This window comes from Hylobates moloch, unplaced genomic scaffold (assembly GCF_009828535.3).
Source record: "Hylobates moloch isolate HMO894 unplaced genomic scaffold, HMol_V3 SCAFFOLD_5, whole genome shotgun sequence".
Classification (NCBI taxonomy): domain Eukaryota; kingdom Metazoa; phylum Chordata; class Mammalia; order Primates; family Hylobatidae; genus Hylobates; species Hylobates moloch.
This window is the reverse complement of record NW_026652280.1, coordinates 117,605,137-117,630,840: the sequence shown is the minus strand read 5'-3', so window position 1 is coordinate 117,630,840 and position 25,704 is coordinate 117,605,137. Positions and strand designations below refer to the sequence as shown.

The following is a 25,704-nucleotide window of genomic DNA, read 5'->3' as shown; positions in this document are numbered from 1 at the left end:
AGGAACCTAATGGAATGTTTTTAGTTTAAAAGAAATTCTCTGATTGTGCTAAGTGTTCATGTGTGAAAGAAATATTCCTCCAGCACCATTCAGCACAGGATAAACCTCTTCAAAAAGCACATTTAAAGTATATTCTCTGTTGCATGTTTTAGAATGTGGTAACTTCTCATGAAATAACCAGCAAATTTCCCCAGTGACCAAAAGAGGAAAAAGAAAAAAATCAGTGGTCAATTTAACCATACTAAACTAAAAATTTTGTTTAAACACAGGTGGAAATGATACAAATAGGGAATTCTGAATTAATTTCTTTTGTCCTAGTAAAGTAGTCAAGATTAGATTGCCCATGCATTCTCTTCCTTACTCCATCCCCAAAAGACAATGGAAGTGTATTCTAGAATGGAACATTTTGTTACCACAGTGTTTGGGCTCTGCTATTACTGGGCTCTCCTCACCCTTTCCAGATCTATGGAGCAGTACTTCTCAATGGCAATTCGTTGGCAACTTAAAAACATTACATTTCTTTGCATCATTTTACTTTTCTGAAAATTAGTAAAGACTTTTGGAACTGAAAGAATTATTTTCCTTTACCAGTGCTTACAAATGTTTATCTGGTATTATAAGCTCAGAAAGCTTATAGTGCAACAGTAGACCCATTCCAAGGTAAACTGACCCCTTGGAAATAAAGGGGAAAGCTGCTGTTTCCCCAGCCTATTCCAAAAGAAGGAAAATAGAACTGGGCTTGTGGGTGTTTTTTGTTTTTTGTTTTTGCCTTTTGCTTTTTAAATCTCAGTGTTGGTAGCAAATTGCCTTAAGCAAGTCACTTAGCCCCAACCCCTGTTCTGTTTTCTCATTTGTGAAGCATAGATGCAACATTGAAAGGATTCTAGAATGTTTTGAAAATACAAACCCTCTGTAAACTGTAAGCCAAAGGTGTTGAGGCAAAGCATGTAAAGTCATATAAATCTAGGTATTCAGGATCTTGGTGTCCACCCTACTAGTAAGTGTGGATTTCAAACTTCCTGTACAATCAACTTTAAGTAAAAATCTCCATCTAGTGCTATCAGGTGGTGTTACCAGTGATGCTTGTTCTTTGTATGCCAAGAGTTCAACAAAAATGGTTTGTAAAATATTTAGATCAGTGATATTCTAGCAGTGATACATATTGACAAAATTTGCCAATATTTTCCTATACAAAATTTAATTTTTTTTTTTTTTTTTTTGAGACGGAGTCTCGCTTTGTCACCCAGGCTAGAGTGCAGTGTCATGATCTCAGCTCACTGCAACCTCCGCCTCCCAGGTTCAAGCGATTCTCCTGCCTCAGCCTCCCGAGTAGCTGGGACTACAGGCACACGCCACCACGCCCGGCTAATTTTTTTAATTTTGGCTGAGACAAGTTTCACCGTATTGGTCAGGCTGGTCTCAAATTCCTGACCTTAGGTGATCCACCCCGCTCGACCTCCCAGAGTGCTGGGATTACAGGTATGAGCCACCACACCTGGCCTTGACAGATTTTTATTTCCCTGAGCCTATACTAGTTGGTTCTTATACCCTATGAACCAATACAAAATGATTCCCAAGTGAAAAAAACCAAGGTGCAGACTATATTATCATGCTACCTTTTGAGTAAGGGAGGGAAAATAATACGTATTTGCTTCCCACACTCCTAAAAAGAAACATAAAAAGGATAAACCAGAAACCAATGAAAATGGGGAGGGACTAGGAATAGCAGTGAAACTTCTCTGAGTATACCTTTTAAAGTTTTGAGACATGTAAATGTTTCATATGTCAAAGAGAAAAAAGGAAACCTTTGAGTTCTTACAAACACAAAGGAATGAACCCAACTAAAATTTAAAATCTTAACCTAATATATCAAATTGATTACTCAGTCACCCAGAAAATAGTACTTTGATTATACATCTTTATGAAATGTATTCTGAGGACGAGAAGAACTTCAGTGAAACCTTGAGACGTCACTCAGTAAATTTTGGTGCGTAATAACAGTCTTGTCGTTTTGAAACTTTTATATGCATTATAGAATAAACATCAGAGACAAGACATAAAAATAGGAAAATTAAACTTCTTTTAAAAAAGGTAATACTAAATCTGAAGTAGAAATATCAATATGAACTCATAAGTAAAAGGATTGATTTCTCTCTCTACCAAAAGAACCTAGGAGTAGTGGCATCTCTAATAGCAATTATCACACCTCTTACTCCAGATATTAGCTTCTAAATACTACTCCCTCCTAAAAGAAAGGCTCCTGAGAGAAATGGTTGATTCCAGCTTTGGAGAAGAGGAAGAACAAGGTGAGCCTGGTATATCTTATTTTGTCAAAAAGAGTGGAAGGACTGTAATGGAATCATGTCAAAGGACAGAAGAGCCAGCTTGAAGGAGGCTCCCACGGGCCCAATTTGAGACAATATGAGTATTCAGTGCAATTAATGTATAATTAAGTGTAATCTGTTAAATACATAAAAATCTGAATGACAAAGGGAGAAGATTTTTCTTTACAAAAGAATGCCAGCTAATGTGGAAGGATTGATAGAAAAATACAAGTTGCGATTCTATAACCTTCCCAATATAATTGGTTCAGGCAAGGATTATTAACAGATGGTAAAGTCATTAGGGAATAGGATATTAACATGATGAAAAATGTGTCACCCTACAAATTAACTTTTACTTGCAAAAGAGAAAATGTCCCTTTCAAAGAAGAGATCTGATGTTCTCACTTTAACCAGGACTCAATCTTAGCATTGCTAATAGTGGAACAACCCGACATGTGCCTCCTGATAATGACGCAAGGTGAAATATACTACATAATCCAGGAAATATTCTTGCCAGAATTTTAACCTTTTTCAAAATAAAACCTCAGAACTGAACTTCCAATTTATAGGAAGGAAACCCTCTGAAAAATTGAAAAATGAGTGATTTTATGAGACAATTAGTCTGGATTCCTCAAAGAAAAGTCAGTATCACAAGGGGGTAGGAGACATTGGAGAGACTGTTCTAGATTAGCAGAGGCTAAAGGAACCTAACAACCAACTGCATTTAATGAACCTTGAATCCATGCTGGGTTGGCAGGGTTGAGGAGACTGTTGGGATATAAATAAATATTCTTGAGAAAATTGGGGAAATTTCAATATAATCTGGACAGTCTGGATATATGAAGATATAGAATAATTGTTAATATTAAGTGTGATATGTCATCATGGTTCTGTAGGAGAATATTCTTATTCTTAGAAGATACATTCTGAACAATTTATTGGTAATGTTCATGTTTGCAACCTTTATTTTTACAGGACCATGTGAAAGTATGCATGTGTATGTGTATATATAGAGAGAGAAAACTATTATGGAAAATGGAAAGATTCATTCTAGGTGGAGAGTACAGGTGTTTATTATACTATGCTTTTAATTTTTTTATATGCTGAAAATGATTATAATGAAGTTGGAAAAGTAAAGTACAACAATGGTGCTAGCGAGTGGGGATGGAGGGTAGCGGGTGGGAGAGGAGACTTTAGTGTTGTCACTAAAGTAGTGGGTATGTTCCAGGAACTAGGATTTCTTCAGTCACCTATACTGATTTTTTTTTTAAACCTAGAATTGATGATAATTCAATGTCGGGAGAAACAGATGTCTGGCATGTGTTTATATAATACTGGTGGTGGGACTGAGAAAAGAGAAGTATGGACAGGTCAGGCAACTAGGTAGGTAGTAGATAGCTAAATAGGCATTGAAACAGTCTCGATGTGTGTTACATTCTGTTGCAAATTGTGGTGTTCAAAAGATTGGGAAGCCCTTTTCTGTCCTACTTACTGCCTTTTTTCTAACCTTATTTTTTACTTCTAGTTGGCAGTTGCAGGCCTCGATTACTCATTGACTGGAGCACTTTAGGAGATAATAGTGAAGTCAGTGAAGTGTTTTGTCTTATAGGAAGAGAGGGGAGTAGCTCACAAGGGTCAAACTATTCTTTGGCAGAGTTTTTCAAGCTGTGTGTTCCTTACCTTTTAAGTGACTCAGCAGTTTGGGGCCCGGTATTGCCTCACCTCTTCTCGCCGCGAGCATTGACAGAAGATCTAGTTGAGTCCTACTTTGAAAGGAGTATTGCTTCTGACTGTGGAATTGGATTCTAGCTGCGTGTGTGTTATATCCTGTTACTGTTCAGATACAGAGGCGGGAGTCGGGGGGAAGATATGTGCTGAGATTAGTCAGCCTGCCCTCCCTCTCCCCCCAGAAACTCAGGCCCCATCTGGGGAGACTGAGAATTTAAGAAACTTGAGACAGGGAAGGAGAGCAGGGAGCAGCCAAAACCTGCTGAGTCTCAGAAGACTGGTTTCTGCACAAGGGAATGGAAGAAGTGACTGGAGGTGGCTGTGGATTCAACTCTGGCCTGAGATTGATTCCCTTGAGATAAGTTGTTTTCCGGTGGGTGTGTCTGGGGGCATTGTGTTGGGAAGGGAATTCCTTTCTTTGGGAAACATTTTTTTTTTACTTGAAGTGAAAGATATTCAGACTTGTGTATTTCTTGTACCAAGGAGTGGGTGTTTATTGATAACTGTTTCTTTGGGTTCATCTGAAATGGGAATCAGACTGGTAAATATCAAGAATAACTGGGCATGGTGGTGTGGGCCTATAGTCCTAGCTACTCTGGAGGTGGGAAGATTGTTTGAGCCCAGCAGTTTGCAGCCACCCTGGCAAACATAGTGAGACCCTGTCTCTTTAAAAAGAGAGAGAACGTAAGGAAGTAAAGGTGTTACACCTGTTTTGGTTGTCTGCCATATCCTCTTCCTTTCTTCTGAAAAAGGAGTGGGTGAGGGTAGAATCTGTAGAAGAAAAAATAATTTAACCAGAAAATATGTGTGAAAGAGGGATTAGAAAAGATGTAGGAATCTTGAAAATGTTCTGACACACTATGCTTAGTAATGATGATCTTGTTAAAATATCTAGTTTTTTATTGTTACTTTTTTTTTTGCTGTTGCCAAGAAATATGCTGACCATAATTTCTAAACAGAAAAATTTCTACACACAATATGCTAGGAGAGACAGTGGGACAGAATATATAAATTTAGGAATGTCCCAGAGAATCAGTAGTGTACCAAAAGAGGGATACTAGCCCTTCAAATAATTCTCTGCAGTAAGAAAGACTGCTCTGCTCACTTCTGCATTACACTTTCTTAATGATTTGTTTTCCTAGTAACTGCTGTTTATCTTTGAATCTAGTTCTTGACACTTAGGAAGAAATCTTTCTAAGGAAATTAAAAGCTGTTAGATTGGTATTTGAAATAACGAATTTGACAAGATGTCTAAGTTAAACCTAAGTTAAACAATATCCAGATAAGGCTATGAAGACTATAATATCTGGCATGTTCCTCATGGAGCAGTGAAATTCCATGCCAAAGCCACTTACATTACTATACTATGGGTCAAAACATGTCTACAGATTTTAAGGGACCATGTTTCCTTGCATAGAACTTTTCTGGGGTAGCACTGGATACTTAGTTGGTGCCTAGCAAATGTGATGACTAAAGAATATAATGCATGACATATTATCCTGATCACCATTTCTTGGCTAAAATGTTGTAGTGGAATTCTGGTAGCTGTTAATTCTTTCTCATTCAGGAGATAGCAGGCAAAATTGGGTGGGCCCTGGGAAGGAGTGTAGCTGGGCTATTTAACATCTGAGAATATAGGATGTGTGTTTGTGAAAGTAAACTCAGCTTCTAATGGTTAAAAAAAAAAAAAAAATAGGATCAACTAAACGAACAGCATACAATTTTTCTTCTCTTGAGGTGTGTAACTTTTTTGGATTGTCTCTGATCCCCTTTTCTTGGTAAGGTCTGCACAAGTCTTTCAGCTCACTTTGTCAGCGGACTTCCCACTAGGTAGTGGATATACCCCAAATTATTCGTTTGGTAGAGCTTTTCTTTACCATTCTCAGTATCACATGGAAGAAAGTCAACCATTGTACCTGCTAAGCTATTTGAAGAGGTGCTTTAAATAGCATGTTAAACTGGCCTGATATTTAATTGGGTTTTTAAGACACAGCAAGTAGACTTCTGTATTTGGGTGTGCTATTTGAAGAATGGGTCAATCTGACCTTCTAGCCTTTCATAAATATGCTCTTAGTGTAAGAATGGAACACTGGTGTACTTGTTCAGTTGTGGGTAAGGCTGTTTATGGGATGGTGAGTACTCAAGCATAACATCGTTCTTTAACATAAGACTTTTTACTTAAAGATACTTTCTGCATTTCAGCCATTTTATTTCCTTTCCATTCCTTCTCTTCCCAATCCTACTTTTTATTTAGGTGTAGTATTCCTTGTAGATGTAGATTTGAAGAAAGATGAAAGCACAGTAATTAAGACTTAACGTTTGGAAGAAATTATGATGATAGGAATTAATAGAAACAGAACAACTTTGTAGTCTTCATTTTTGTCTTACCCAGATTATCATATTTGCCTTAAATTAGTGAGTCCAACCCAATCAGAAGGCTGTTGTTGAGATCTGGAGAGAAAACTTGTGATATCCAAAAGTTGCTTTTGGCAGCAGTGTTTATATTTACAATGTGAGGGTGAACAATGCTCCAGGAGATACTTCACCAAGAGAAAACAGAGCTACTAGCTGTGAAGATAACCAGTGGAGCTAGCAGGTCTGGAGGAAACTGGCAGAGCAGATGTATTCCACAGCATCAGTTGTAACACAGATTCTCTTCAGCATGTAATTTGGGGTGGAAGAGAAGACCAGGTTTTCATGCATCTTTGTATTGCTGGGACACCTTATAAGTGGTGAGAATGTCAAACAGCTGCAAGAATACACAGCCCATTCATCCTTGCCATGGCTTGGGTTAACTACATTCTACCCACTTCAAATATGGACCATATTCATTATTTGAGAGATGGGGAGGTAGGGGCACTGCACTGGTTAGTAAGCTGCTAAGCTGCTTGCAACACAGTCCAGTATTTTTAGATGGGAAAGATTTTGCTTCGCTTTAGGCTACTGATGAGCTTTATTAATATAAGGGGAAATTATGACTATTCAGTTTTTAAGTTGCTGAAGAAACACATTTCTCTCTTGCCACAGCCACCTTTCTATATAAAAAACTGCAAGTGTTATTGCAGTTCCCTCCCCCACCCTCACCCTCCATGTACCTGGTATCTGGGAACATGCCCAGAACCCTTTGAAAAAAGGCGAACAGGGGAAAGAATCATAGCAGAGGGGAGAGTAGCTTCCAAATAGAATAGGCTGCATATGCCGGCAGCAGGGAGGCTGGTGGAGGAAGGGCTGCCTCTGGAGAGTGTTAAGAGGGCTTGATGGTCTCTTGACTGTGTATTTTTTTCCATCATCAAAATAACAGCATATTGAGTTGGAAGTCATTACCTTGGTCCTGGATTAATCTCTTCAGTGAAACTAGCTTTACTGACTGCAGAAATCAGTTTCCAATTTGTTTATATTAGCTGCTTATGCCTAGGCTGCCCGCTTAGACCTGATTCCTGCACTGCAATCTGGTGCTCCCCTAGCTGAAGGGTACATGTGAAAGAGGAGGGGAAGCTTTTGCAGCTGTAACTAATGGATAGTTTACTGTTACTGGCTTTAAAGTGGCTGTAACCATGTTGCCAGTATTATACAGAGAAGATTTGAATCTGTAGTCATTTACATTTCCAGAGTATTTGCTAAAGACTTAGCTTAATGGATTCTCCACGGGAACCTTTTCAGATTTTGTCGGATTGTGAACAGAATCTCAGTTCACATACTCAAACCATCCTGCTTATTTCAGGATGGTGAAGTTTATTTTATTTTGAAGAAAGGGTTTATCAGAGTTTAAACAGGAGTTCGGGAGGAAGGTTTGAAACCATGTAATAAAAGTGTTACACACTTTATAAATCTATAAATAATATCAATTGCAAGCTATTTGCTATTGATTAGAGCCAGTTTTCTTCAAAGAATTATCTAGTTCTGGCTTATTTCATTTAAAGAAGTTTGTTTTTTTGGGATTTTGTTTTTGTTTTTGTTTTTGTTTTTGAGACGGCGTCTCATTCTGTCACCCAGGCTGGAGTGCAGTGGCACGATCTCGGCTCACTGCAACCACCACCTCCCGGGTTCAAGCAATTCCCTGCCTCAGCCTCCCAAGTAGCTGGGACTACAGGCACCTGCCACCAAGCCCAGCTAATTTTTGTATTTTTAGTAGAGACGGGGTTTCACCGTCTTGGCCAGGCTGGTCTCCATCTCCTGACCTCGTGATCTACCCACCTTGGCCTCCCAAAATGTTGGGATTACAGGCGTGAGCCACCGTACCTGGTCCATTTAAGGAAGTTTTTAATACAAAGTTTACCAAGTCATTATTTTCTCCTTCCTTCAAATTAGTCCTAATGAGTTAGAATTTACTATAGTGTATGTGGGTTTTTAAGTTTCTTTTTATCATTATATTCTGGTATTTTAAGTTTTTACTAGGATAGAAGGTTCTGGAGATACTACATTGGCTTTGTGAAGTATAGACATATGGTTAGGCTCTGAGTATTGGCACCGTAATGCCCATCACCATTTCTAGGCATCTCTTCATAATTCTTTCAGAAAGCAAGACCATTGCCAACTTTAGGAATGTGCTACAAGGGAATATTCTGAAAACAAAAACCAAAAAACCCCAGTAGCACTATGAGATTCTGTTTTCTGAAAGATTTGGGAAGAAGGGTAAAGAGTAATCTGTCAGGGTTATAAGAGGGGAAAAAAACTTGATGGAATGTGAGAAAGATTTGTAAAATTGAACATATACTAAAAGAAGTTGGTTCTTAACCTTAGCCCCTCCTCCCCAAATCCTGCAGAAACAATTGGGAGGAGACAGTGATTGACATGTTGGGAGAAGTCAGAGAGTAGCCTCGGTCTTCCCCCATTTCTGGTGGGAAAGTTGCTGGCTTAGTAGGAGCCATGTGATAACATGGCTTTTAGGGAAAGACAATGTATAACCTTAAAAAAATAAGACATTTCATGGATTTTCCTTATAAGTTTTCAACTTTTTGTCTTCCTTTTGTATAGCAAATCCAGTTTGCTGATGACATGCAGGAGTTCACCAAATTCCCCACCAAAACTGGCCGAAGATCTTTGTCTCGCTCGATCTCGCAGTCCTCCACTGACAGCTACAGTTCAGGTAGGTGTGAATGAACTCCATGTCCTCTCTAATCTCTCTTCCCTGTTTGCTACCAGTGCTCTTCACTTAGCAATCTGAAAATACCTCATGTTATGACTGCCCACCTTTGTGCTGAAAACTGTTAGTGGCTGGGCAGTGGGAATGTTCTGCAGCCAAGCTAGTAGCTGGGGAAGCCTTTGTCGACTCGAGACTTTCTTCCCCCTGGCTGTCTGTGTGTGTGGCCTGTGGCCAGTGCCCAGTTGGTAGGACTGGGCTAGTTCCCATTCCCACATTGATCCGCCCATTTCAAAAGGAAGAAATCAATGCTATTTTGGCTGACAGAATTGGCCTTAAAAAAGAAGTGCATTTTGAAGCACAATTTCTTTGTATAAAATATACCCTGCCACCTATCTCTTTCTTTCTTGTCTCCAAGACTGCTTAGATTGTAACAATAAAATTAGTATTTTGGCTTCTCTTATTTATTAGGTTATTCTTTCTGTTGGAATATCCTCCCCTGTTAGCCTCTGGAGTAGGAAGATTCAGACTACTGTAATGGGACTCCAGTTCTGTTTCTTTTTAGTTCTCTCCTCCTGTCTTAACTCTCTGTAAATAAAGTCTTTTTCTGTTTTGTATTGTGTCCTTCCCAACTATAGAGCATGTATTAGAAAATTAGCATGGAAAAGAATATAGAATCTTGGCAGCTGAATACAGGAGAAAACATTAGGGACATCAATACAACCTTGTCATTGTTTAACTGAAGACTCATTGTTAAAAGATTAAGAGGTTACAGATTGCTATTAATGTCAGCAGAGATATTGGTACCAAAAGCCATTCATTGTCCTTTGCCAGAATACCTTTTGCATTGTATTATCAACATTAAGGATTAACATAAATGAAAAGCCATTATATATGATCCTGGAGTGACAGATAAAAAGTGGTGTGTGACAAGCAGGCTAATTGTAGCCAAGAAAGAAGAAAAATTAATTGTGAAAAATTGAGTTATGAGAGGAAGAAAGATAAAACGACTGAAGAAGGCTTTTAAAAAGTCTTCAAAGATCTTGATGGCCATGTTACAGAAATGTATTAGAGCCTTTTAAAAAGTTTAGTGATATGGTTAAAATGTCATAGTGGGGAAGATAATCTTTAGCAGTATTTGTGTTAGCTGGACAGGAGGAGGACCTGTACATAGAAGTCAGCCAGTGAGAGAGTCCAGGTATACTAGCAGAAACCATGATGAGGAAAGTACTCAATTCAGAGAGGAAAGAAGTGATTTGAGAGGTAAGGAATGATTGTTGTATATCCTCTTGCATATCTGTCAGATAAGTGGTATTTTTAGCTTTTATGTGAAACCACTTTTTAAAGTTGATCATTTTGACAGACTTTCCCAGGACTATCAATAGAACCAGAGCTGTTTGCCTTTTGTGCCATTTCTTTCTTTCTCTATTCCTTGAGCACAACTTAGTGTAAAATCCCTTGTAAGACTATCTTATCACTTTTGTCTATATCCATGGTTCTCAAAGTGTGGTCCTCTGACTAACAGCATCAGCAACACCTGGTAACTTGTTGGAAATACTAATTCTTAGATGCCACTCCATACCTGCCAAATGGGAAACTGGCCACGGGGTCTAGCAATATATGTTTTAAAAAACCCTCCATGTGATCCTGATAGATGCTTGAATTTGAGAACCAGTGATCTATAGAAATAGCATTCCTTATCTGCCCTCAATTATTCTTCTGTTTTTGCCAGGTCTGGTTCCAATCCAGATGGGACCAAGTACCTCTACTATCTGGGATTACTATAGCTGGTACAGGTTTAGAATCAGTGGTCCCTTGTCACAGGCGCTAATGGCACAGTATTGTTAGGGTGGGTGAAAGAGCTGCAACATGGAAGCATCCACAACAGTTTCATTCATACCACCTATTAGAACCTAGAGGAGCAGAACTGAGAGCGTTGTAAAAGATAGCTCCAATCAAGGGTGTTCCCTTAACTTAAATGAAAGTCCCTTGGGGACTGCAGTCTGTAGAGTTGGGGACCACTGAGGTTTTTCTATCCTTGTTTTTTTCTTTCCTGGGTCTAGCTGCATCCTACACAGATAGCTCTGATGATGAGGTTTCTCCCCGAGAGAAGCAGCAAACCAACTCCAAGGGCAGCAGCAATTTCTGTGTGAAGAACATCAAGCAGGCAGAATTTGGACGCCGGGAGATTGAGATTGCAGAGCAAGGTAAAGAAAGGGAGTGGATTAGGGGACAGAAACAACCCTCTTGTTGACCATCAGAATCCACAAACAACTTAAGACTTGAAAGCTGACTTGAAAGTATACTAGGAATAAAAACAGTATTTTGGACTTTTGGATAAACACTTCTCTCTCTATGGAACTTAAGTCTCGGGATTTTGTTCTCTCTTCCTTCTGTTCTCAGCATGTGGTGATTACACACAGAGTAGTTTCTGTTTTCCTCCTTGCCCCACCCCACCACTGTATTCAAAGATCTACATGGCAGAATTGGCAAGTCCTAGATCACTACGTGGTAGTTGGTTATATGGGATCTTACTGTAGCTGCCAATGGCAGAGACCCAGATTGCCCAGAAGCAGCTGATGAGGAAGGGTTTTAAGGTAAGGATGTGGTGACCTAGAGTCTTGTTTGGTCCTGAGCACCCTCTGCTGGAGCAGAGTAAAAGTGACTGACAGTTAAATCGTGGTTTCTCTACCCCAGCCACTCCCAGTAAGGTCCTCTTTACTCTTGTGTTGTTTACACATTGAAGGCATGTTCTATACTGAGAGAGAGTAGAGAAACCAAACAGACTGACAGGACATGGTAAGACAGAATAGAAAAACAGAAGTTAGTGGTTTCGGCTGAGGGTACAGTCTTTCTGGTCTGATGATTATGTATAGGAATCTATTAGCCAATGCCTTGACTATTTTCCTCTCTTCCCAAATGAATGATGAGACTCACCCTTCATTTTGATCACTTCATTCTCTGTTCAGTCCTCTGCGTATAAAGCTGAAGCAGTAGAGGAAGAGAGAAACTCCAAGTGGTTGCATGACTGCTCTCCACTATTACTGTGCTGTTGAAGCTGCCAGTCGTCATGGAAATAGGCTTAAAGTTTTTCTGCCTCATCTCACCATATCTCAACAGATCCAGACCAGCCCTGGGGCAGGAACTGATGATACTGCTAGTGCAGACCTAGCTCAAATCCTCTGTTCTTTCACAGACATGTCTGCTCTGATTTCACTCAGGAAACGTGCTCAGGGGGAGAAGCCCTTGGCTGGTGCTAAAATAGTGGGCTGTACACACATCACAGCCCAGACAGCGGTGAGTTTGTTGGAAGAAAAGAGGGACTTCTGATAAGGGGAAGAAAGAAATCAATTTTTTTTTTGTTTCACTTTTCCTTTCCTAACTCGCCAACCTCCAAATGCTAACTATTAGTAGGATCTCCCTGTTACACAATAATGGGGTTTTCTGGGTTTTTTTTTATATGTAAACCCACTTTCAGCAAACTTGACCTAGGAAAGTCTAGATTTGCAAACATATGATTGTTATAAAATGTTATAAAGACTTTTATAAAAACTTTATGTTTTATGCAAAGTTAAATACCAGTGCACCACCTCGCTGGAGTACACCCCTTTGTAACTTTCCAGTGTAGCGCCTGTTGGTGCAGAGTTGATAGGTATTGTTATCTTGCTGAGGCTTGCTCTCCATTCCTGGGTGGCCCTTCTCTTCCTCACCCTGTCTTCCTACACCTCTACACAGGTGTTGATTGAGACACTCTGTGCCCTGGGGGCTCAGTGCCGCTGGTCTGCTTGTAACATCTACTCAACTCAGAATGAAGTAGCTGCAGCACTGGCTGAGGCTGGTAAGTTCGGGTTTTTTCCACCAACTTTGCCCCAAAATAGTTATCCAAACATATAAAATTTATGTATCAAAATTGTCATTACAATATCATATATGTCTAGAGGCTGTAAAATTGCGATGATAAAAACCTCAACAGGAAGAAAGTGGATAATAAAATTAAGACGGATATCCATGATGGAATATTATGTAGTCATTAAAAATGGCCTTTGAAAATAATCTAATGACATGGGGACATGCCCAGTGCCAGTGTTAGTTGAACGAGGAGGAATGTTAAACTATATAAGTGCCATCAGTTTTGTGAGAGAGCACAAGTAAGAAGTACCTTTTATATTGATAGTGCACTAAATAATTTGGTATTCAGTATAGCATTGAAAATATATGAGCTGTTTGTGAGTTTAATTAAACATAAAATAATTTTTTATTATTCAGGCCAGGCCTGGTGGCCCACGCCTGTAATCCCAGCACTTTGGGAGGCCGAGGAGGGCAGATCACTTGAAGCTAGGAGTTCAAGACCAGTCTGGCCAACATGGTGAAATCCCACCTCTACTAAAAATACAAAAGTTAGCCTAGAGTGGTGCTGTGCGCCTGTAATCTCAGCTACTCAGGAGGCTGAGGTAGGAGAATCACTTGAACCTGGGAGGCAGAGGCTGCAGTGATCTGAGATCATGCCACTGCACTGCAGCCTGGGCAACAGAGTGAAACTCCATCTCAAAAATTAATAACAGTAATAATAATTGTTATTATTCAAATATTCAGAAGAAAATCACCGTGAAGTTTCTTTGAGGACCTCTCATCTTTATTTTTTTTCTTAAGAGGGAGTCTTACTCTGTTGCCCAGGCTGGAGTGCAATGGCGCAGTCTCGGCTCACTGCAACCCCTGCCTCCTGGGTTCAAGTGATTCTCGTGCCTCAGCCTCCTGAGTAGCTGGGATTGCAGATGCATGCCACCACACCCAGCTAATTTTTGTATTTTTAGTAGAGATAGGGTTTCACCATGTTGGTCAGGCTGGTCTCAAACTCCTCACCTCAAGTGATCTGCCTGCCTTGGCCTCCCAAAGTGCTGGGATTACAGGCGTGAGACCCTGCACCCAGCCGGACCTCTCATCTTTCTAAAATCCTCAGAAAGCAACTTTATAATACTTTTGGGTTTTTTTGTTTATTCTTTTCTGATAAGTGTTAACTGCAAAAAATTTAGGAAGTTCCCCAAAACCCTACAATCCCACTACATAGAGTATTTGATTAATATTTTTCCTTTTCCTTTTTTCTACTTTACATGGATGAAATAAATTCTAATATGTATACAGTTTTATAACCTAAATACAATATTTTCAGACGTAGTTTTCTATGTCACTGAAAACTGTGACAGCATCATTTGTAATACTCATTCATATGGCTATGTGATTTTACCTCACTATTTTCCTAATGGAGAACATTTAGGTTGTTTGAAGATGTTTACTAATATCAATAATGCTCCAGTTAACAACTTTTATTAATTCCCACTTCATTTTATCTCCTTCTAAGTATAAAATTAGCCCAAAGAAAGGAACACTTTAAGGTTCCAAAATACTTTTAAAACAAAAATTTCTTAATTTCTTAACCTAATTAATATCTGAACCAAAAGTGATTCTTTGACTTTTGGCTCTAAATTTTTTCCTTTCTGAAATTGTTTCTTTTGCCTTTTTCTCTTCACATGGATCTCAGAAAGTGATTTGGTACAGGACACTCCTCAAAGGAGGAATCAGCTGATTCATTTCTGTCTCTACAGGAGTTGCAGTGTTCGCTTGGAAGGGCGAGTCAGAAGATGACTTCTGGTGGTGTATTGACCGCTGTGTGAACATGGATGGGTGGCAGGCCAACATGGTAATAATGCATATACATCCTACACTTTGACAATAGATTTATTTCCTTTTTTTCCCTCAAAGCATGGTTCCCTAAATATGTTTTGGATGTTTGGTCTTATGCACTGACTTTGTTGCTAAAGTGTTCAGCTTGATACCTATTCAGAATGGGTCTGAGTACTGAATGGAAAGGCGGGGGAAGGGTAAGACTAGCTGAACACATGGCTCAAACACACCAGAACAAAATAGTGGTGCTTCTCTGGAGTAGGATTCTGCTTTCTTTCCTTCCTGCCCCAGTTCTCCTTTTGCATTCAAAGGGGCTATATATTTCAAGACTCTAGACTAAAAATGAGTCTGTGATTAGCTTAATACTCATCACTGTAGCCTAAAACAAACCTAGGAATCCTTTTAACCATTTTACACCAACAAATTTGACTGTATTTCCACTCTCTAAGCCTGCTCTAAGGAGCTCTGAGGAGTACTCTTCCAAAACATACAGGGCTCTCTTACTAGTACAGAAAGTGGGTTCAAAGTTCCCCCCAGCCCTAGCAGCCTGAATGCCCATAGAAGTCTTCTGGCTGTTCTATAGATCCTGGATGATGGGGGAGACTTAACCCACTGGGTTTATAAGAAGTATCCAAACGTGTTTAAGAAGATCCGAGGCATTGTGGAAGAGAGCGTGACTGGTGTTCACAGGTAACAGATTCTGGAGTAGCTGCCCCTTGTGTCCTTGCCTCAGCAAACTCTTCTGGTCTCTGTTAGGCTTTAGGACTGTGTTTCAGACTTATAACTAAATGGGAATATCTTCATTAGATAAAACTTTTGAGTTTTTACTTTTGAAAAATCAAGTTGATCTTAGAAGGAAGTTATTTCAGGTTCTAGTTCATACATTTTTCTCTCCCATTTACTCCATTGAGTGATTCTCAACTAGTGTTGAGGGGTGGGTAGGGAATAAGTGTATCTTGAAAAACTGTATTCAATATTGTATTATCATTTTATATTTGAAATATGACAAACAACCCTATTGTCGAAACTACATGTTATACACACTACAGAAAGTAAAACTGGGCAAAATATTCTTGGCTTGTTGGAATACTGAAAAGATATCTGAAAGAGTGTTTCTTGGGGGTACACTGCGCATGCTTACTCACACGCACACGGAATCACATCAGAATCATTGATAGTCTTTGTTTATCAGAAGTAGGCATGGGTTTCTATTGAAAAATGCTGATCAAAGGAAATAACACTCCCTATAAAGGGAAGAGAAGTACATTTCTTCAATTGAAAGGCTTTTTTTTTTCTTCCAAATAAGGGGTAAAGGGAGAAGAAAATGAAAAGAAATGTGGAGGGATGACAAGGAAATAATCCATGTTTTCTAATATCCTTGGGCAATAAATGAGACTGGGAAGGGCAGCATGGAACTTGAAGAAAATTAGGCAGATTTTGCCACGTATTATGTTGTGCCAGCTAACTTGGTTTTTGTTTGTTTTTGTGACCTCTTCTCCCTTTAGGCTATATCAGCTCTCCAAAGCTGGGAAGCTCTGTGTTCCGGCCATGAATGTCAATGATTCTGTTACCAAACAGAAGTTTGATAACTTGTACTGCTGTCGAGAATCCATTTTGGATGGGTAGGTTGAATGTATATGTATTCAAACTTCTAGGGGCTCTGGTCTTGTCCCCTGGTCTTCCTTTGGCTTTAAAAGTTTATTAGAGGGACCATTTCATACTGACCTCAACCAGCTTCCCGTTGATATTCTCATGGGCATTGGCCCACACTTTTAACTTTGTGAAGAGGGACTGAGTTTGAGCTGTTAACGTTTGAGTTGAGCCCTTGTCTGTTTCCACAGCCTGAAGAGGACCACAGATGTGATGTTTGGTGGGAAACAAGTGGTGGTGTGTGGCTATGGTGAGGTAAATAGCTGGGTCTCAGTGTCTCTTTCTTTTTGTGTACTTATTAGAAATATTGGGTAAAGCAGGCTTGTGCTGTCAATCTAGAGTCACTGATACAAGGTTTAAATTTTTTTAGGTAATGTATCTCAAACAATAGCAAAAGTCTTTTATTCAGATTTATGAGTAGAAACATACAAAATGAATTGAGTTTTCAGATTTTACCATTTTGTCTTGTGGAATAGATACCAGTATCATTTTCCCCAATTATAACAGTAACCTTTAATGAGACTTAATTCAAGTGAATATATAGCATTTTAGCCCCACAAGCGACTTGCAGTAGAATTAAGGGTGGAATCTGAAATGGCATATAGTTGACTATCTCCAGACTGGAATAGGTCACAGATTTTGTTGTCTTCAGCAATGACCCAAAGAAGTTCCTGAGCTACGAGGGTATCCTTGAGTAGATTCTTCTGAAGTAAGAGAATAAGAAATTAGAGGTTGCTAAGAGTAAGTTGCTTTTGCTTAGTCTTGTTTCCCTGATGAAAACTGCTATGCAAAGCCCCAGTCCTGCCTATGACATGTCTGCTAAATTACCTCTCTAACTGAGGTTCACAACGTAATCTGGGTCTGTTTCTGTTCTGCTTGGGATTGGAGCGTCTGTGCAGCTGCTCACCAGATGACGGGCTATTTCATGAAGGTTAATTTCTGTCTCACAAATAGCCTACCTACCCTAAATATCCATGACTTAATGAACCTAACGACTTGACCTTTCTTTTGTTCTGCAGGTAGGCAAGGGCTGCTGTGCTGCTCTCAAAGCTCTTGGAGCAATTGTCTACATTACCGAAATCGACCCCATCTGTGCTCTGCAGGCCTGGTAAGAACAGAGTGATAATACTATTAGATTCACTCTAGGTACTTTACGTTACTGAGAGTTCATAATTGAGTATATTAATCATTTTTGCAGAAATCACCTAGGGGAAGAGAAGGCTAGGACTGCTCTGTTCTTCTCACTCTAACCCTAGGGCTCTCTTAGAGCCTCTTGGCATTTTTCCTTCCTGGAGGGAGTCTTGGGGACTCCGAAGAGGCCAGTTTATATAGTTTAGCACAGCTTATCACTCACCATTCCTCTGAGGTGGCACTGGATCCAACTTTAGAAGGGGATCTTGTCTCATTTCATGACCATCTTCCCTCCCACTGCCTTCTTGCTTTACTCATAGTGTTCCTTTCTTTTCTTCCAGCATGGATGGGTTCAGGGTGGTAAAGCTAAATGAAGTCATCCGGCAAGTCGACGTCGTAATAACTTGCACAGGTAAATAACTTGCATAGAGAAGTGTTTATTCAGAGGCTAAATCTCGAAAGTAGTCTGAGTGACTTTCATACAAAGGAGGTGAGACCTCTGTTCAGTAGAAAGATCTCAGAACTAGAATAAGCTATCAGAACCTTAACATGTTTTCCAGAGTAAAAAACTTTTTTCCCTGGTGACTTTCTATACTGCTTGATCTGAAGACCAGGTAGCCTAAGGAGCGGTTATGCATGTCTTCTCTCAGAATGTCTACATGTTCTTTAATGCCAGCAAGCCTCTTGTCTCCTATGTTCTACCTGAAAGCCAGCCAGTACCTTTGTTGCCTGGCATCTCTTTCCTTAGCCACCCATCTTTTCTTTTAGGAAATAAGAATGTAGTGACACGGGAGCACTTGGATCGCATGAAAAACAGTTGTATCGTATGCAATATGGGCCACTCCAACACAGAAATCGATGTGGTAAGGCTTCTCTCATTTGTTGCTAGGCATTTGTCTACTACCTTTCATCAATAACCACAGTCAACTGTGCTTTCTTCCTTTCAGACCAGCCTCCGCACTCCGGAGCTGACGTGGGAGCGAGTACGTTCTCAGGTGGACCATGTCATCTGGCCAGATGGCAAACGAGTTGTCCTCCTGGCAGAGGTACACACAGAGAAGGACTCTGGAAGAGCAGCACAAGCAGAGTAGTTAGATCCATGAGGGGAGAGGGGAGGGAAACAAATATTGGGCCTATGTTTCCCTGAATTTTATCTTTGGAGAGAGAGATATTTCACAAATTGGTCCCCAAAATAAAACCACTTAAAAAATCTACTTTTTACTAAGTAACACTATTTCCTAACCACAGCTGATTCTTTAACCTTTCAGACTCAGATGGATTTGCAGAAAATAGGAAAAAGCCTAGAGTCCTGATCTGGAACTGTAATTCTTCCTCTTCCAACTGAGTCTAGAGGGGTGTAAAGTCCTCTCCTGCTTTGGCTTGACTTGTATGCCATTGGAATCTGAGACAGAGCTCATCCCAGGGCTCCCTCTTACCTTTCCAGGGTCGTCTACTCAATTTGAGCTGCTCCACAGTTCCCACCTTTGTTCTGTCCATCACAGCCACAACACAGGTACGTGGCAAAATGCCTGCTTACACTGCACTGCAATTTGTGGAACTGGGCGTAGATCAGTTCCAGTGAGGGTGTACTGTACTATGTTCTCATCATCCTATTCTTTTTTTATGTAATAAATTGTTGAGACAGGTATTCTTAAGTATAGAAAAGAGTCACTGGTCAATATTTGTTGAATTGGCTGTTTTAGTTGAGAATATAATGTTCCAGCTTAGTTTTATTTGATTTGTTCTTTTGTCAGGAACTAAACAAAAACAACAAATCCTCTTAGGATGTGTGCTGCCCTTTAGTATAGGCAAAGTCCTAGGTGCTGTCACTATGGTAGATCACTGTAGTACTTACCCAAATGCTGTTAAACCTGGTTTTATTTTTATGTGCCTGTCTAAGAAATATTTTTGTGCTTTCTGGCCTTCTTTTCCCACCTTAGGCTTTGGCACTGATAGAACTCTATAATGCACCCGAGGGACGATACAAGCAGGATGTGTACTTGCTTCCTAAGAAAATGGGTGAGTGAAAAACAGTGGAAACCTATGCAGACAGCTGCATAGTTTGGCAAAATGACTGCCATGAAAGGCATTGGATTTAGAGTCAGAGTTCCAATTCCTGTTCCTGTGCTTACTGGTTGTTTGACCTCAGGACAAGTTCTAATCTCCATGATCCTCAGTTTCTTGATTGGTAAAATGAGAATAATACTACGTACATTGTAGAATTGTGTGAGAATCACAGCTAATGAGTAACAGTGCTTAACACAATGGTTTAGGGTAGATGTTGTTATTCTAAGTAGCCTTATGAAGTTCAGTAGACTTCCCAGTGCAGCTGAGTACATACAGCCTTGGAACAAAATGAGAGAAACAAACACAGGTTTTATTGTCCATTTTCTGTGAGTGTATGCAAACCATCCAATCTCTTGTAAGCAACCCATGCTGTGTTCATGGGACATAATACATCATCTCTAGTCCTTTACCCTTCTGCACGGTGTACCCATCTCCCATATCTCCTTGGCTAGCCCAAATCCCTGACTTCTTAATGCTAAAATACTTCTTGCTCTCCTCTCCTCCAATAGCTTACTTCAGACTTTTTTTTCAGTGTATAATTATAAAAGGGAAGCTTATCTATGGAAAAGTAAAAATTCTGTGTCAACTACCTTAGAAATTCATGATCCTAAGATCCATGGATCTTACCCTAATTGAGTGTTATTGACACAGGGTCTTTCTAGCTTACTGGTGTCCACTTTGATTGCTAATTTGACTATAATTTAATCTAGTTAAGGAGGTTGCTACAGGAAGGTAGGAGTAGCATGTGACATGTTGGCCACTGCAGGGAAGCCCCCTGCTTTGCCAGAGAAGGATAGAGAGGTAAAAGCCCACTCCCTTTTGTTACCCTGGTAAGTGGCTTTTCTGAACACGCTGGAGATGTGCTGAGAGAAGCACCCTGCCCAGAAAGGCAGCCTTGAGGTTTTTTTTTTTATTAAGCAAATATTTCAAGTTGTGGATTCTTTCAGAGTTATTCCATCCCTTGTCTGCTTTCTTAAAAAAAGCTTCAAATGAAAATGGGAAGTTATAACCTGAGAGACATTTTGAAAAGGAGTCTGCTCTCCTGCCACTTTGCTCTTCCTAGATGAATACGTTGCCAGCTTGCACCTGCCATCATTTGATGCCCACCTTACAGAGCTGACAGATGACCAAGCAAAATATCTGGGACTCAACAAAAATGGGCCATTCAAACCTAATTATTACAGGTAACCTGGGGAGAAGCAAGTGAAAAGCTCTTTTCCCCAGTATTAAACCAAGCAGGCTAACCTGTTTCTGACATAAAGATCAAATGTTGTACCTGATTTTGAAGAGTACAAGAAATCTGTTCCAGGCCAGGCACGGTGGCTCAGGCCTGTAATCCCAGCACTTTGAGAGGCCTAGGCGGGTGGATCACTTGAGGTCAGGAGTTCAAGACCAGCCTGGCCAACATGGCGAAACCGTATCTCTTAGCCGGGTGTGATGGCGGGCACCTGTAATCCCAGTTACTCAGGTGGCTGAGGCACGAGAATCACTTGAACCTGGGAGGCGGAGGTTGCAGTGAACCGGGATCACGCCACTGTCCTCCAGCCTGGGTGGTGGAATGAGACTCTGTCTTAAAAACAAACAAACAAACAAACAAAACTGTTCCAGTTAACAAGGTAGATAGAGAAATTGTGGTAGATGTCAGGGAGTTAGAGGTTTTTTTGAAATGTTGGAGCCTGGGCCTCACCCCAAGAGATTCTGATATATTTGGTCTGCGATGGGACCAAATTACAAAACATTATTTTGTAAAACCTCCCCAGATTATTGTAATGTTTAGTCAGGGTTGAAAAACACTGACTCATTCCTGGGAACAGGCGGTAACACCAAAGATGGCATTGTCAGAGACCCTATGGAAGAACAAGGGAGACTGGTGCCCTGGGGAATGACTGCAGGGATCCCACCCAGGCCGGGGAGGGGCCCTGGAGAAGGTGCTCTGTTTCCGATTGTTTTTTGGAACTCTCATATGGAAGACGTAAGTGTTAACCAATCACTCTCTCTCTTTACAGATACTAATGGACCATACTACCAAGGACCAGTCCACCTGAACCACACACTCTAAAGAAATATTTTTTAAGATAACTTTTATTTTCTTCTTATTCCTTTGCTCTTGATTTTTTTCCTATAATTTCGTTCTTGTTTTTTCATCTCATTATCCAAGTTCTGCAGACCACACAGGAACTTGCTTCATGGCTCTTTAGATGAAATAGAAGTTCAGGGTTCCTCACCCTAGTCACTAAAGAAGGATTTTACTCTCCCAGCCCAGAAAGGTGATTCTTTCTTTACCATTTCTGGGGACTTTAGTCTTAATTAGGTACCTTATTAACAGGAAATGCTAAGGTACCTTCTCTGTGGAACAATCTGCAATGTCTAAATCGCCTTAAAAGAGCCCATTTCTTAGCTGCTGAAATCAGTGCTCTTTCACTTCTTCAGAGAAGCAGGGATGGTACCTACCCGGCAGGTAGGTTAGATGTAGGTGGTGCATGTTAATTTCCCTTAGAAGTTCCAAGCCCTGTTTCCTGTGTAAAGGTGGTATGTCCGGTTCAGCGATGTGTATAATGAGCTTGCTCGTTAAGATCAGGAGGCCCACTTGGATTTATAGTGTAGCCCTTCCTCCACTCCCACCAGTCTTTCTCATTTTTCTAGTTTTTAACTAGACTATACTCTATTGAGTTTAATTTTGTCCTCTAGGATTTATTTCTGTTGTCCAAAAAAAGAAAAATTAAGAAGAATTTTTAGTGTTAATGCTGAGGAACTGCTTGAGTGGTTAGTTGTTACCAATTTCTCTTTTGAACCTTTGCAGCTAAGGTGCTGAGTCTAGAGAAATGCTAGTCTCAAGCCCTGTTAAGTCCCTCTGTTTCTAGCCCATAGTTCATAGCATCAGTGAACTGGAGCCATAACAGCAAATTCTATCAGCTCTGTCCCATACAGCTTGTGCTGAAGGCGAATTTCTTGAGCCATTACTCAGTATAAAGCACTGAGTTCTATCTTTAGGATTTATCTTTAAGAGCAAATTTCTGGTCAGCTGTGCTTCTGCAACCTAAAATATTTGAAGGGAGGTAGGTGTGGGCAGGAGGAGGAATGATAAATTGGGCCAGGGCAAGAAAAATCTAGCTTCATATAATTTGTCTGGGACTATACACCCTATATAATGTTAGTTTTACAGAAGTAATATGACTTTTGATTGCTACATACCACAAAGAGTTTATGAACTGAGATCATAAAGGGCAACTGGTGTGTGAAGAAAGTAGTCAGTACATCCTGGCTCATGCTCTGAAAGAATATCCAGAGAGGCTCTCTCAAAGATCAGGGAGATGTATTCCCATGCCATGCACCCTGCTTCCCAGCATTTCTGCATGGTCAAGTGAGCTTTATGCTCATGAGCTTTAAGTATATAATTAGCCAGGATATTAAATCCTCAACTTGTTCTAGCTTGTGATCCTTCAAAGTTGGGTCATACGTTAGTGCTAGATACTAGAAATTTTCACTTTTCCACTGATCAGAGAGACAGACATTAAAAACAAAAATAGAAGAAAGGAAAGCTTTCACCCTGCAACTTCTTAGCAGGGGACAATTGTCTTGCCAAAACTTTTTTCCCTTTTCTCTCCCATTTTCTTTCACCCAATCCCTTCTTACTCCTTGCCAGTGTGACCATGCTTTCTTCTCTGTAGATGTTAACAGTTAAGGCCTATTTTCCTCGGGCACTTAACCAGCCAATCAGAACACCGCATCTGTTAGGGGAGGTAACCTGGCCAACAGTGTATCTATCACATCAGCCCTGCTGGAGGGAAGGGACCCACATTCACCTGCCCTCTGGCCTGCCCCTTGATCCCATATCTATTACCGTGTCCATAGGAATAATAGGTAAGGGCTCTGTCTCTGTCAAGCCATGTAACAAAGGACACTGTAAAAAAAAAAAAAAAAAAAAGTCTGGCATCAGAGGGAGCATGTGGAGAGCAACTTGGGAAGAACAAGTTCATTTTGTATTGAATGATTTTTAATGAATGCAATATTAATCCTTGCAGATGAGCAATAATCATTAAAATCGATTAAAATGATAAGACCTTATTGGCAGTCTGTATGTGTCATTCTTTGTTGAACAGCAAAACTTCATTAGAACCTGTTTTCTAGGGTGTGACAAATTATAGGTCAGTAGCATTTAATAGAGATTTGTTGAGGGCCTAATAATATAGAGGCTGGATACAGGATTCTTCAGTAATACCTGAAGTTTTGTATGCCTGCTCTGTGCCAAGCACCGGGCCTGGGTACTTTCACTCCTAACTTCCTTCAGGAAGCAGACTTGCTGCTTAAGCCTCAGGGTTCCTCATTTGCATAGTCCTTCTAAGACCTAATTTCTAAAGAATGCCCCCAAAGTTATGTAAGCTTCAGCCTCCTTCCACACCTGTATTCATTTCTGAAGTGGTCTCATTGTCTTTTTTTTTTTTTTTTCTTTATTTTTTTTGAGACAAGGTCTCACTCTGTCACCCAGGTTGGAGTGCAGTGGCTTGATCTCAGCTCACTGCAACTTCTGCCTCCTGGGCTCAAGTGATCCTCCCACCTCAACCTCCCAAGTAGCTGGGACCACAGTGTCAGCTAATTGTTTGTATTTTTGGTAGAGATGGAGTTTCGCCATGAAATCTAGGCTGATCTCAAACTCCTGGGCTCGAGTGATCCTCCTGCCTCTGCCTCCCAAAGTGCTGGGATTACTGGCCAGTGTCTTCTGATGTAAGAAAGTATTTATCTTGGTCAGTTTCTGCTGCTCCAGCAAAATCCTGAGACTGAGTAATTTATAAAGAACAGAAATTGATATTCTCTCAGTTGGAGGTTGGGAAGTCCAAGGTCAAGTCGTTGGCAGATTTGGTGTCTGAAGAGGGCTGCTCCCTGCTTCCAAGATGGTGCCTCTTATGCATCCTCATATAGCAGAAGGTAGAAGGGCAAAAAGAACCTATTACTTCATATATGCCAAAGTCTGTTTTAGATACTGGGGATACATCAGTTTAAATCAGATGATCTCTTCCTTTGTGGTGTTTACGTAAAATTCCAAGAAGATCCAAATTCCTTCCCTTTTTCCTTTACCCACAATTCGGCCATTAGGTAAGACAGAGCAAGCTAGGGATTCATGTGGATTTGCAGCCTGTGAGTGTGGGTGGTATCCCTGTGGGAACTGGGGATGTAGCTTGGTACAAGGAGTCAGATCCCAAGTGGTGTGGGGAATGCATCCATGCAGGGGATGAATGGCAATGGCAGATTAGTTAGGGATAAGGGATTTGATCACTATAAGTGAAAATATTAAGGGTAGTGGAAGCCAGCTGTCTCATTTTGGAGGAAGGTATTACACATTGGAAAGGGAAAATACGAATGAACTCTGCTGTTGGGTTTGAATAGGAGATGATGGTGTGAAGTCATAAATGTCAACCTAGATAAATACAGATGTCAATGTACGTGTGTGTGTGTACAAACACTCCCTAGCTCTCTCTACTAAGCAAGCCTTGGAGCAGCAGTTCCCCTCTTCCCCGAGTGCACACACCTGACCTCCAGGTCTAGGCACTACATTCTCCACTGAAAGAAGCCAGGACTCGTCGGAGAAATGACTGATTCCATGGCAGAGCAAAAAAAAAGTACAAGATAAGCCAGAAAGCAAGGAAGGGCTTAAAAAAGGATACATGAGCCAGCTTTAAGGGATTTATATGGGGTAAATCTGAGACAACCTGAGCATCAGCATAGTAATGATTTGTACCCCATTGAACAAAATAGAAAACTATGACTCTGCTAATAGAAATGAAGAGTAAATGAACAGAAGTTTAATGAGGAATTGTGTGTGTGTGTGTATATATATATATATATTCTTTTTTTCTATTTATTTATTTATTTTTGAGATGGAGCTTCGCTCTGTCGCCCAGGCTGGAATGCAATGGCATGATCTTGGCTCACTGCAACCTCTGCCTCCCGGATTCAAGCGATTCTTGTGCCTCAGCCTCCCGAGTAGCTGGGATTACAGGTTCCCATCACCACACCTGGCTAATTTTTGTATTTTTAGTAGAGATGGGC

At 40.4% G+C, this 25,704-nt stretch overlaps 1 protein-coding gene across 4 annotated transcripts in view; it reads left to right on the top strand.

Annotated features, from left to right (window-relative positions):
* Positions 1–23,724, top strand: part of AHCYL1 (adenosylhomocysteinase like 1) — a 39,020-nt gene extending 15,296 nt beyond the window's left edge. For 2 of the 4 annotated variants that reach the window (XM_032155069.2, XM_032155071.2), the window contains exons 2-17: positions 9,027–9,138; positions 11,196–11,339; positions 12,329–12,429; positions 12,868–12,970; positions 14,733–14,827; positions 15,395–15,501; positions 16,317–16,433; positions 16,653–16,716; positions 17,481–17,569; positions 17,934–18,004; positions 18,361–18,455; positions 18,540–18,638; positions 19,037–19,105; positions 19,533–19,611; positions 20,723–20,843; positions 21,666–23,724. In XM_032155069.2, coding sequence (XP_032010960.1) covers positions 9,027–9,138; positions 11,196–11,339; positions 12,329–12,429; positions 12,868–12,970; positions 14,733–14,827; positions 15,395–15,501; positions 16,317–16,433; positions 16,653–16,716; positions 17,481–17,569; positions 17,934–18,004; positions 18,361–18,455; positions 18,540–18,638; positions 19,037–19,105; positions 19,533–19,611; positions 20,723–20,843; positions 21,666–21,672 — 1,473 coding nt within the window. In that variant the 3' untranslated portion in view covers positions 21,673–23,724. Of the gene's footprint in view, positions 1–4,339; positions 4,426–9,026; positions 9,139–11,195; positions 11,340–12,328; positions 12,430–12,867; positions 12,971–14,732; positions 14,828–15,394; positions 15,502–16,316; positions 16,434–16,652; positions 16,717–17,480; positions 17,570–17,933; positions 18,005–18,360; positions 18,456–18,539; positions 18,639–18,860; positions 19,016–19,036; positions 19,106–19,532; positions 19,612–20,722; positions 20,844–21,665 lie in introns of those variants that run through there. The other 2 variants (XM_032155070.2, XM_058439485.1) reach the window with 2 other exon arrangements.
* Positions 23,725–25,704: the final 1,980 nt, after the last annotated feature.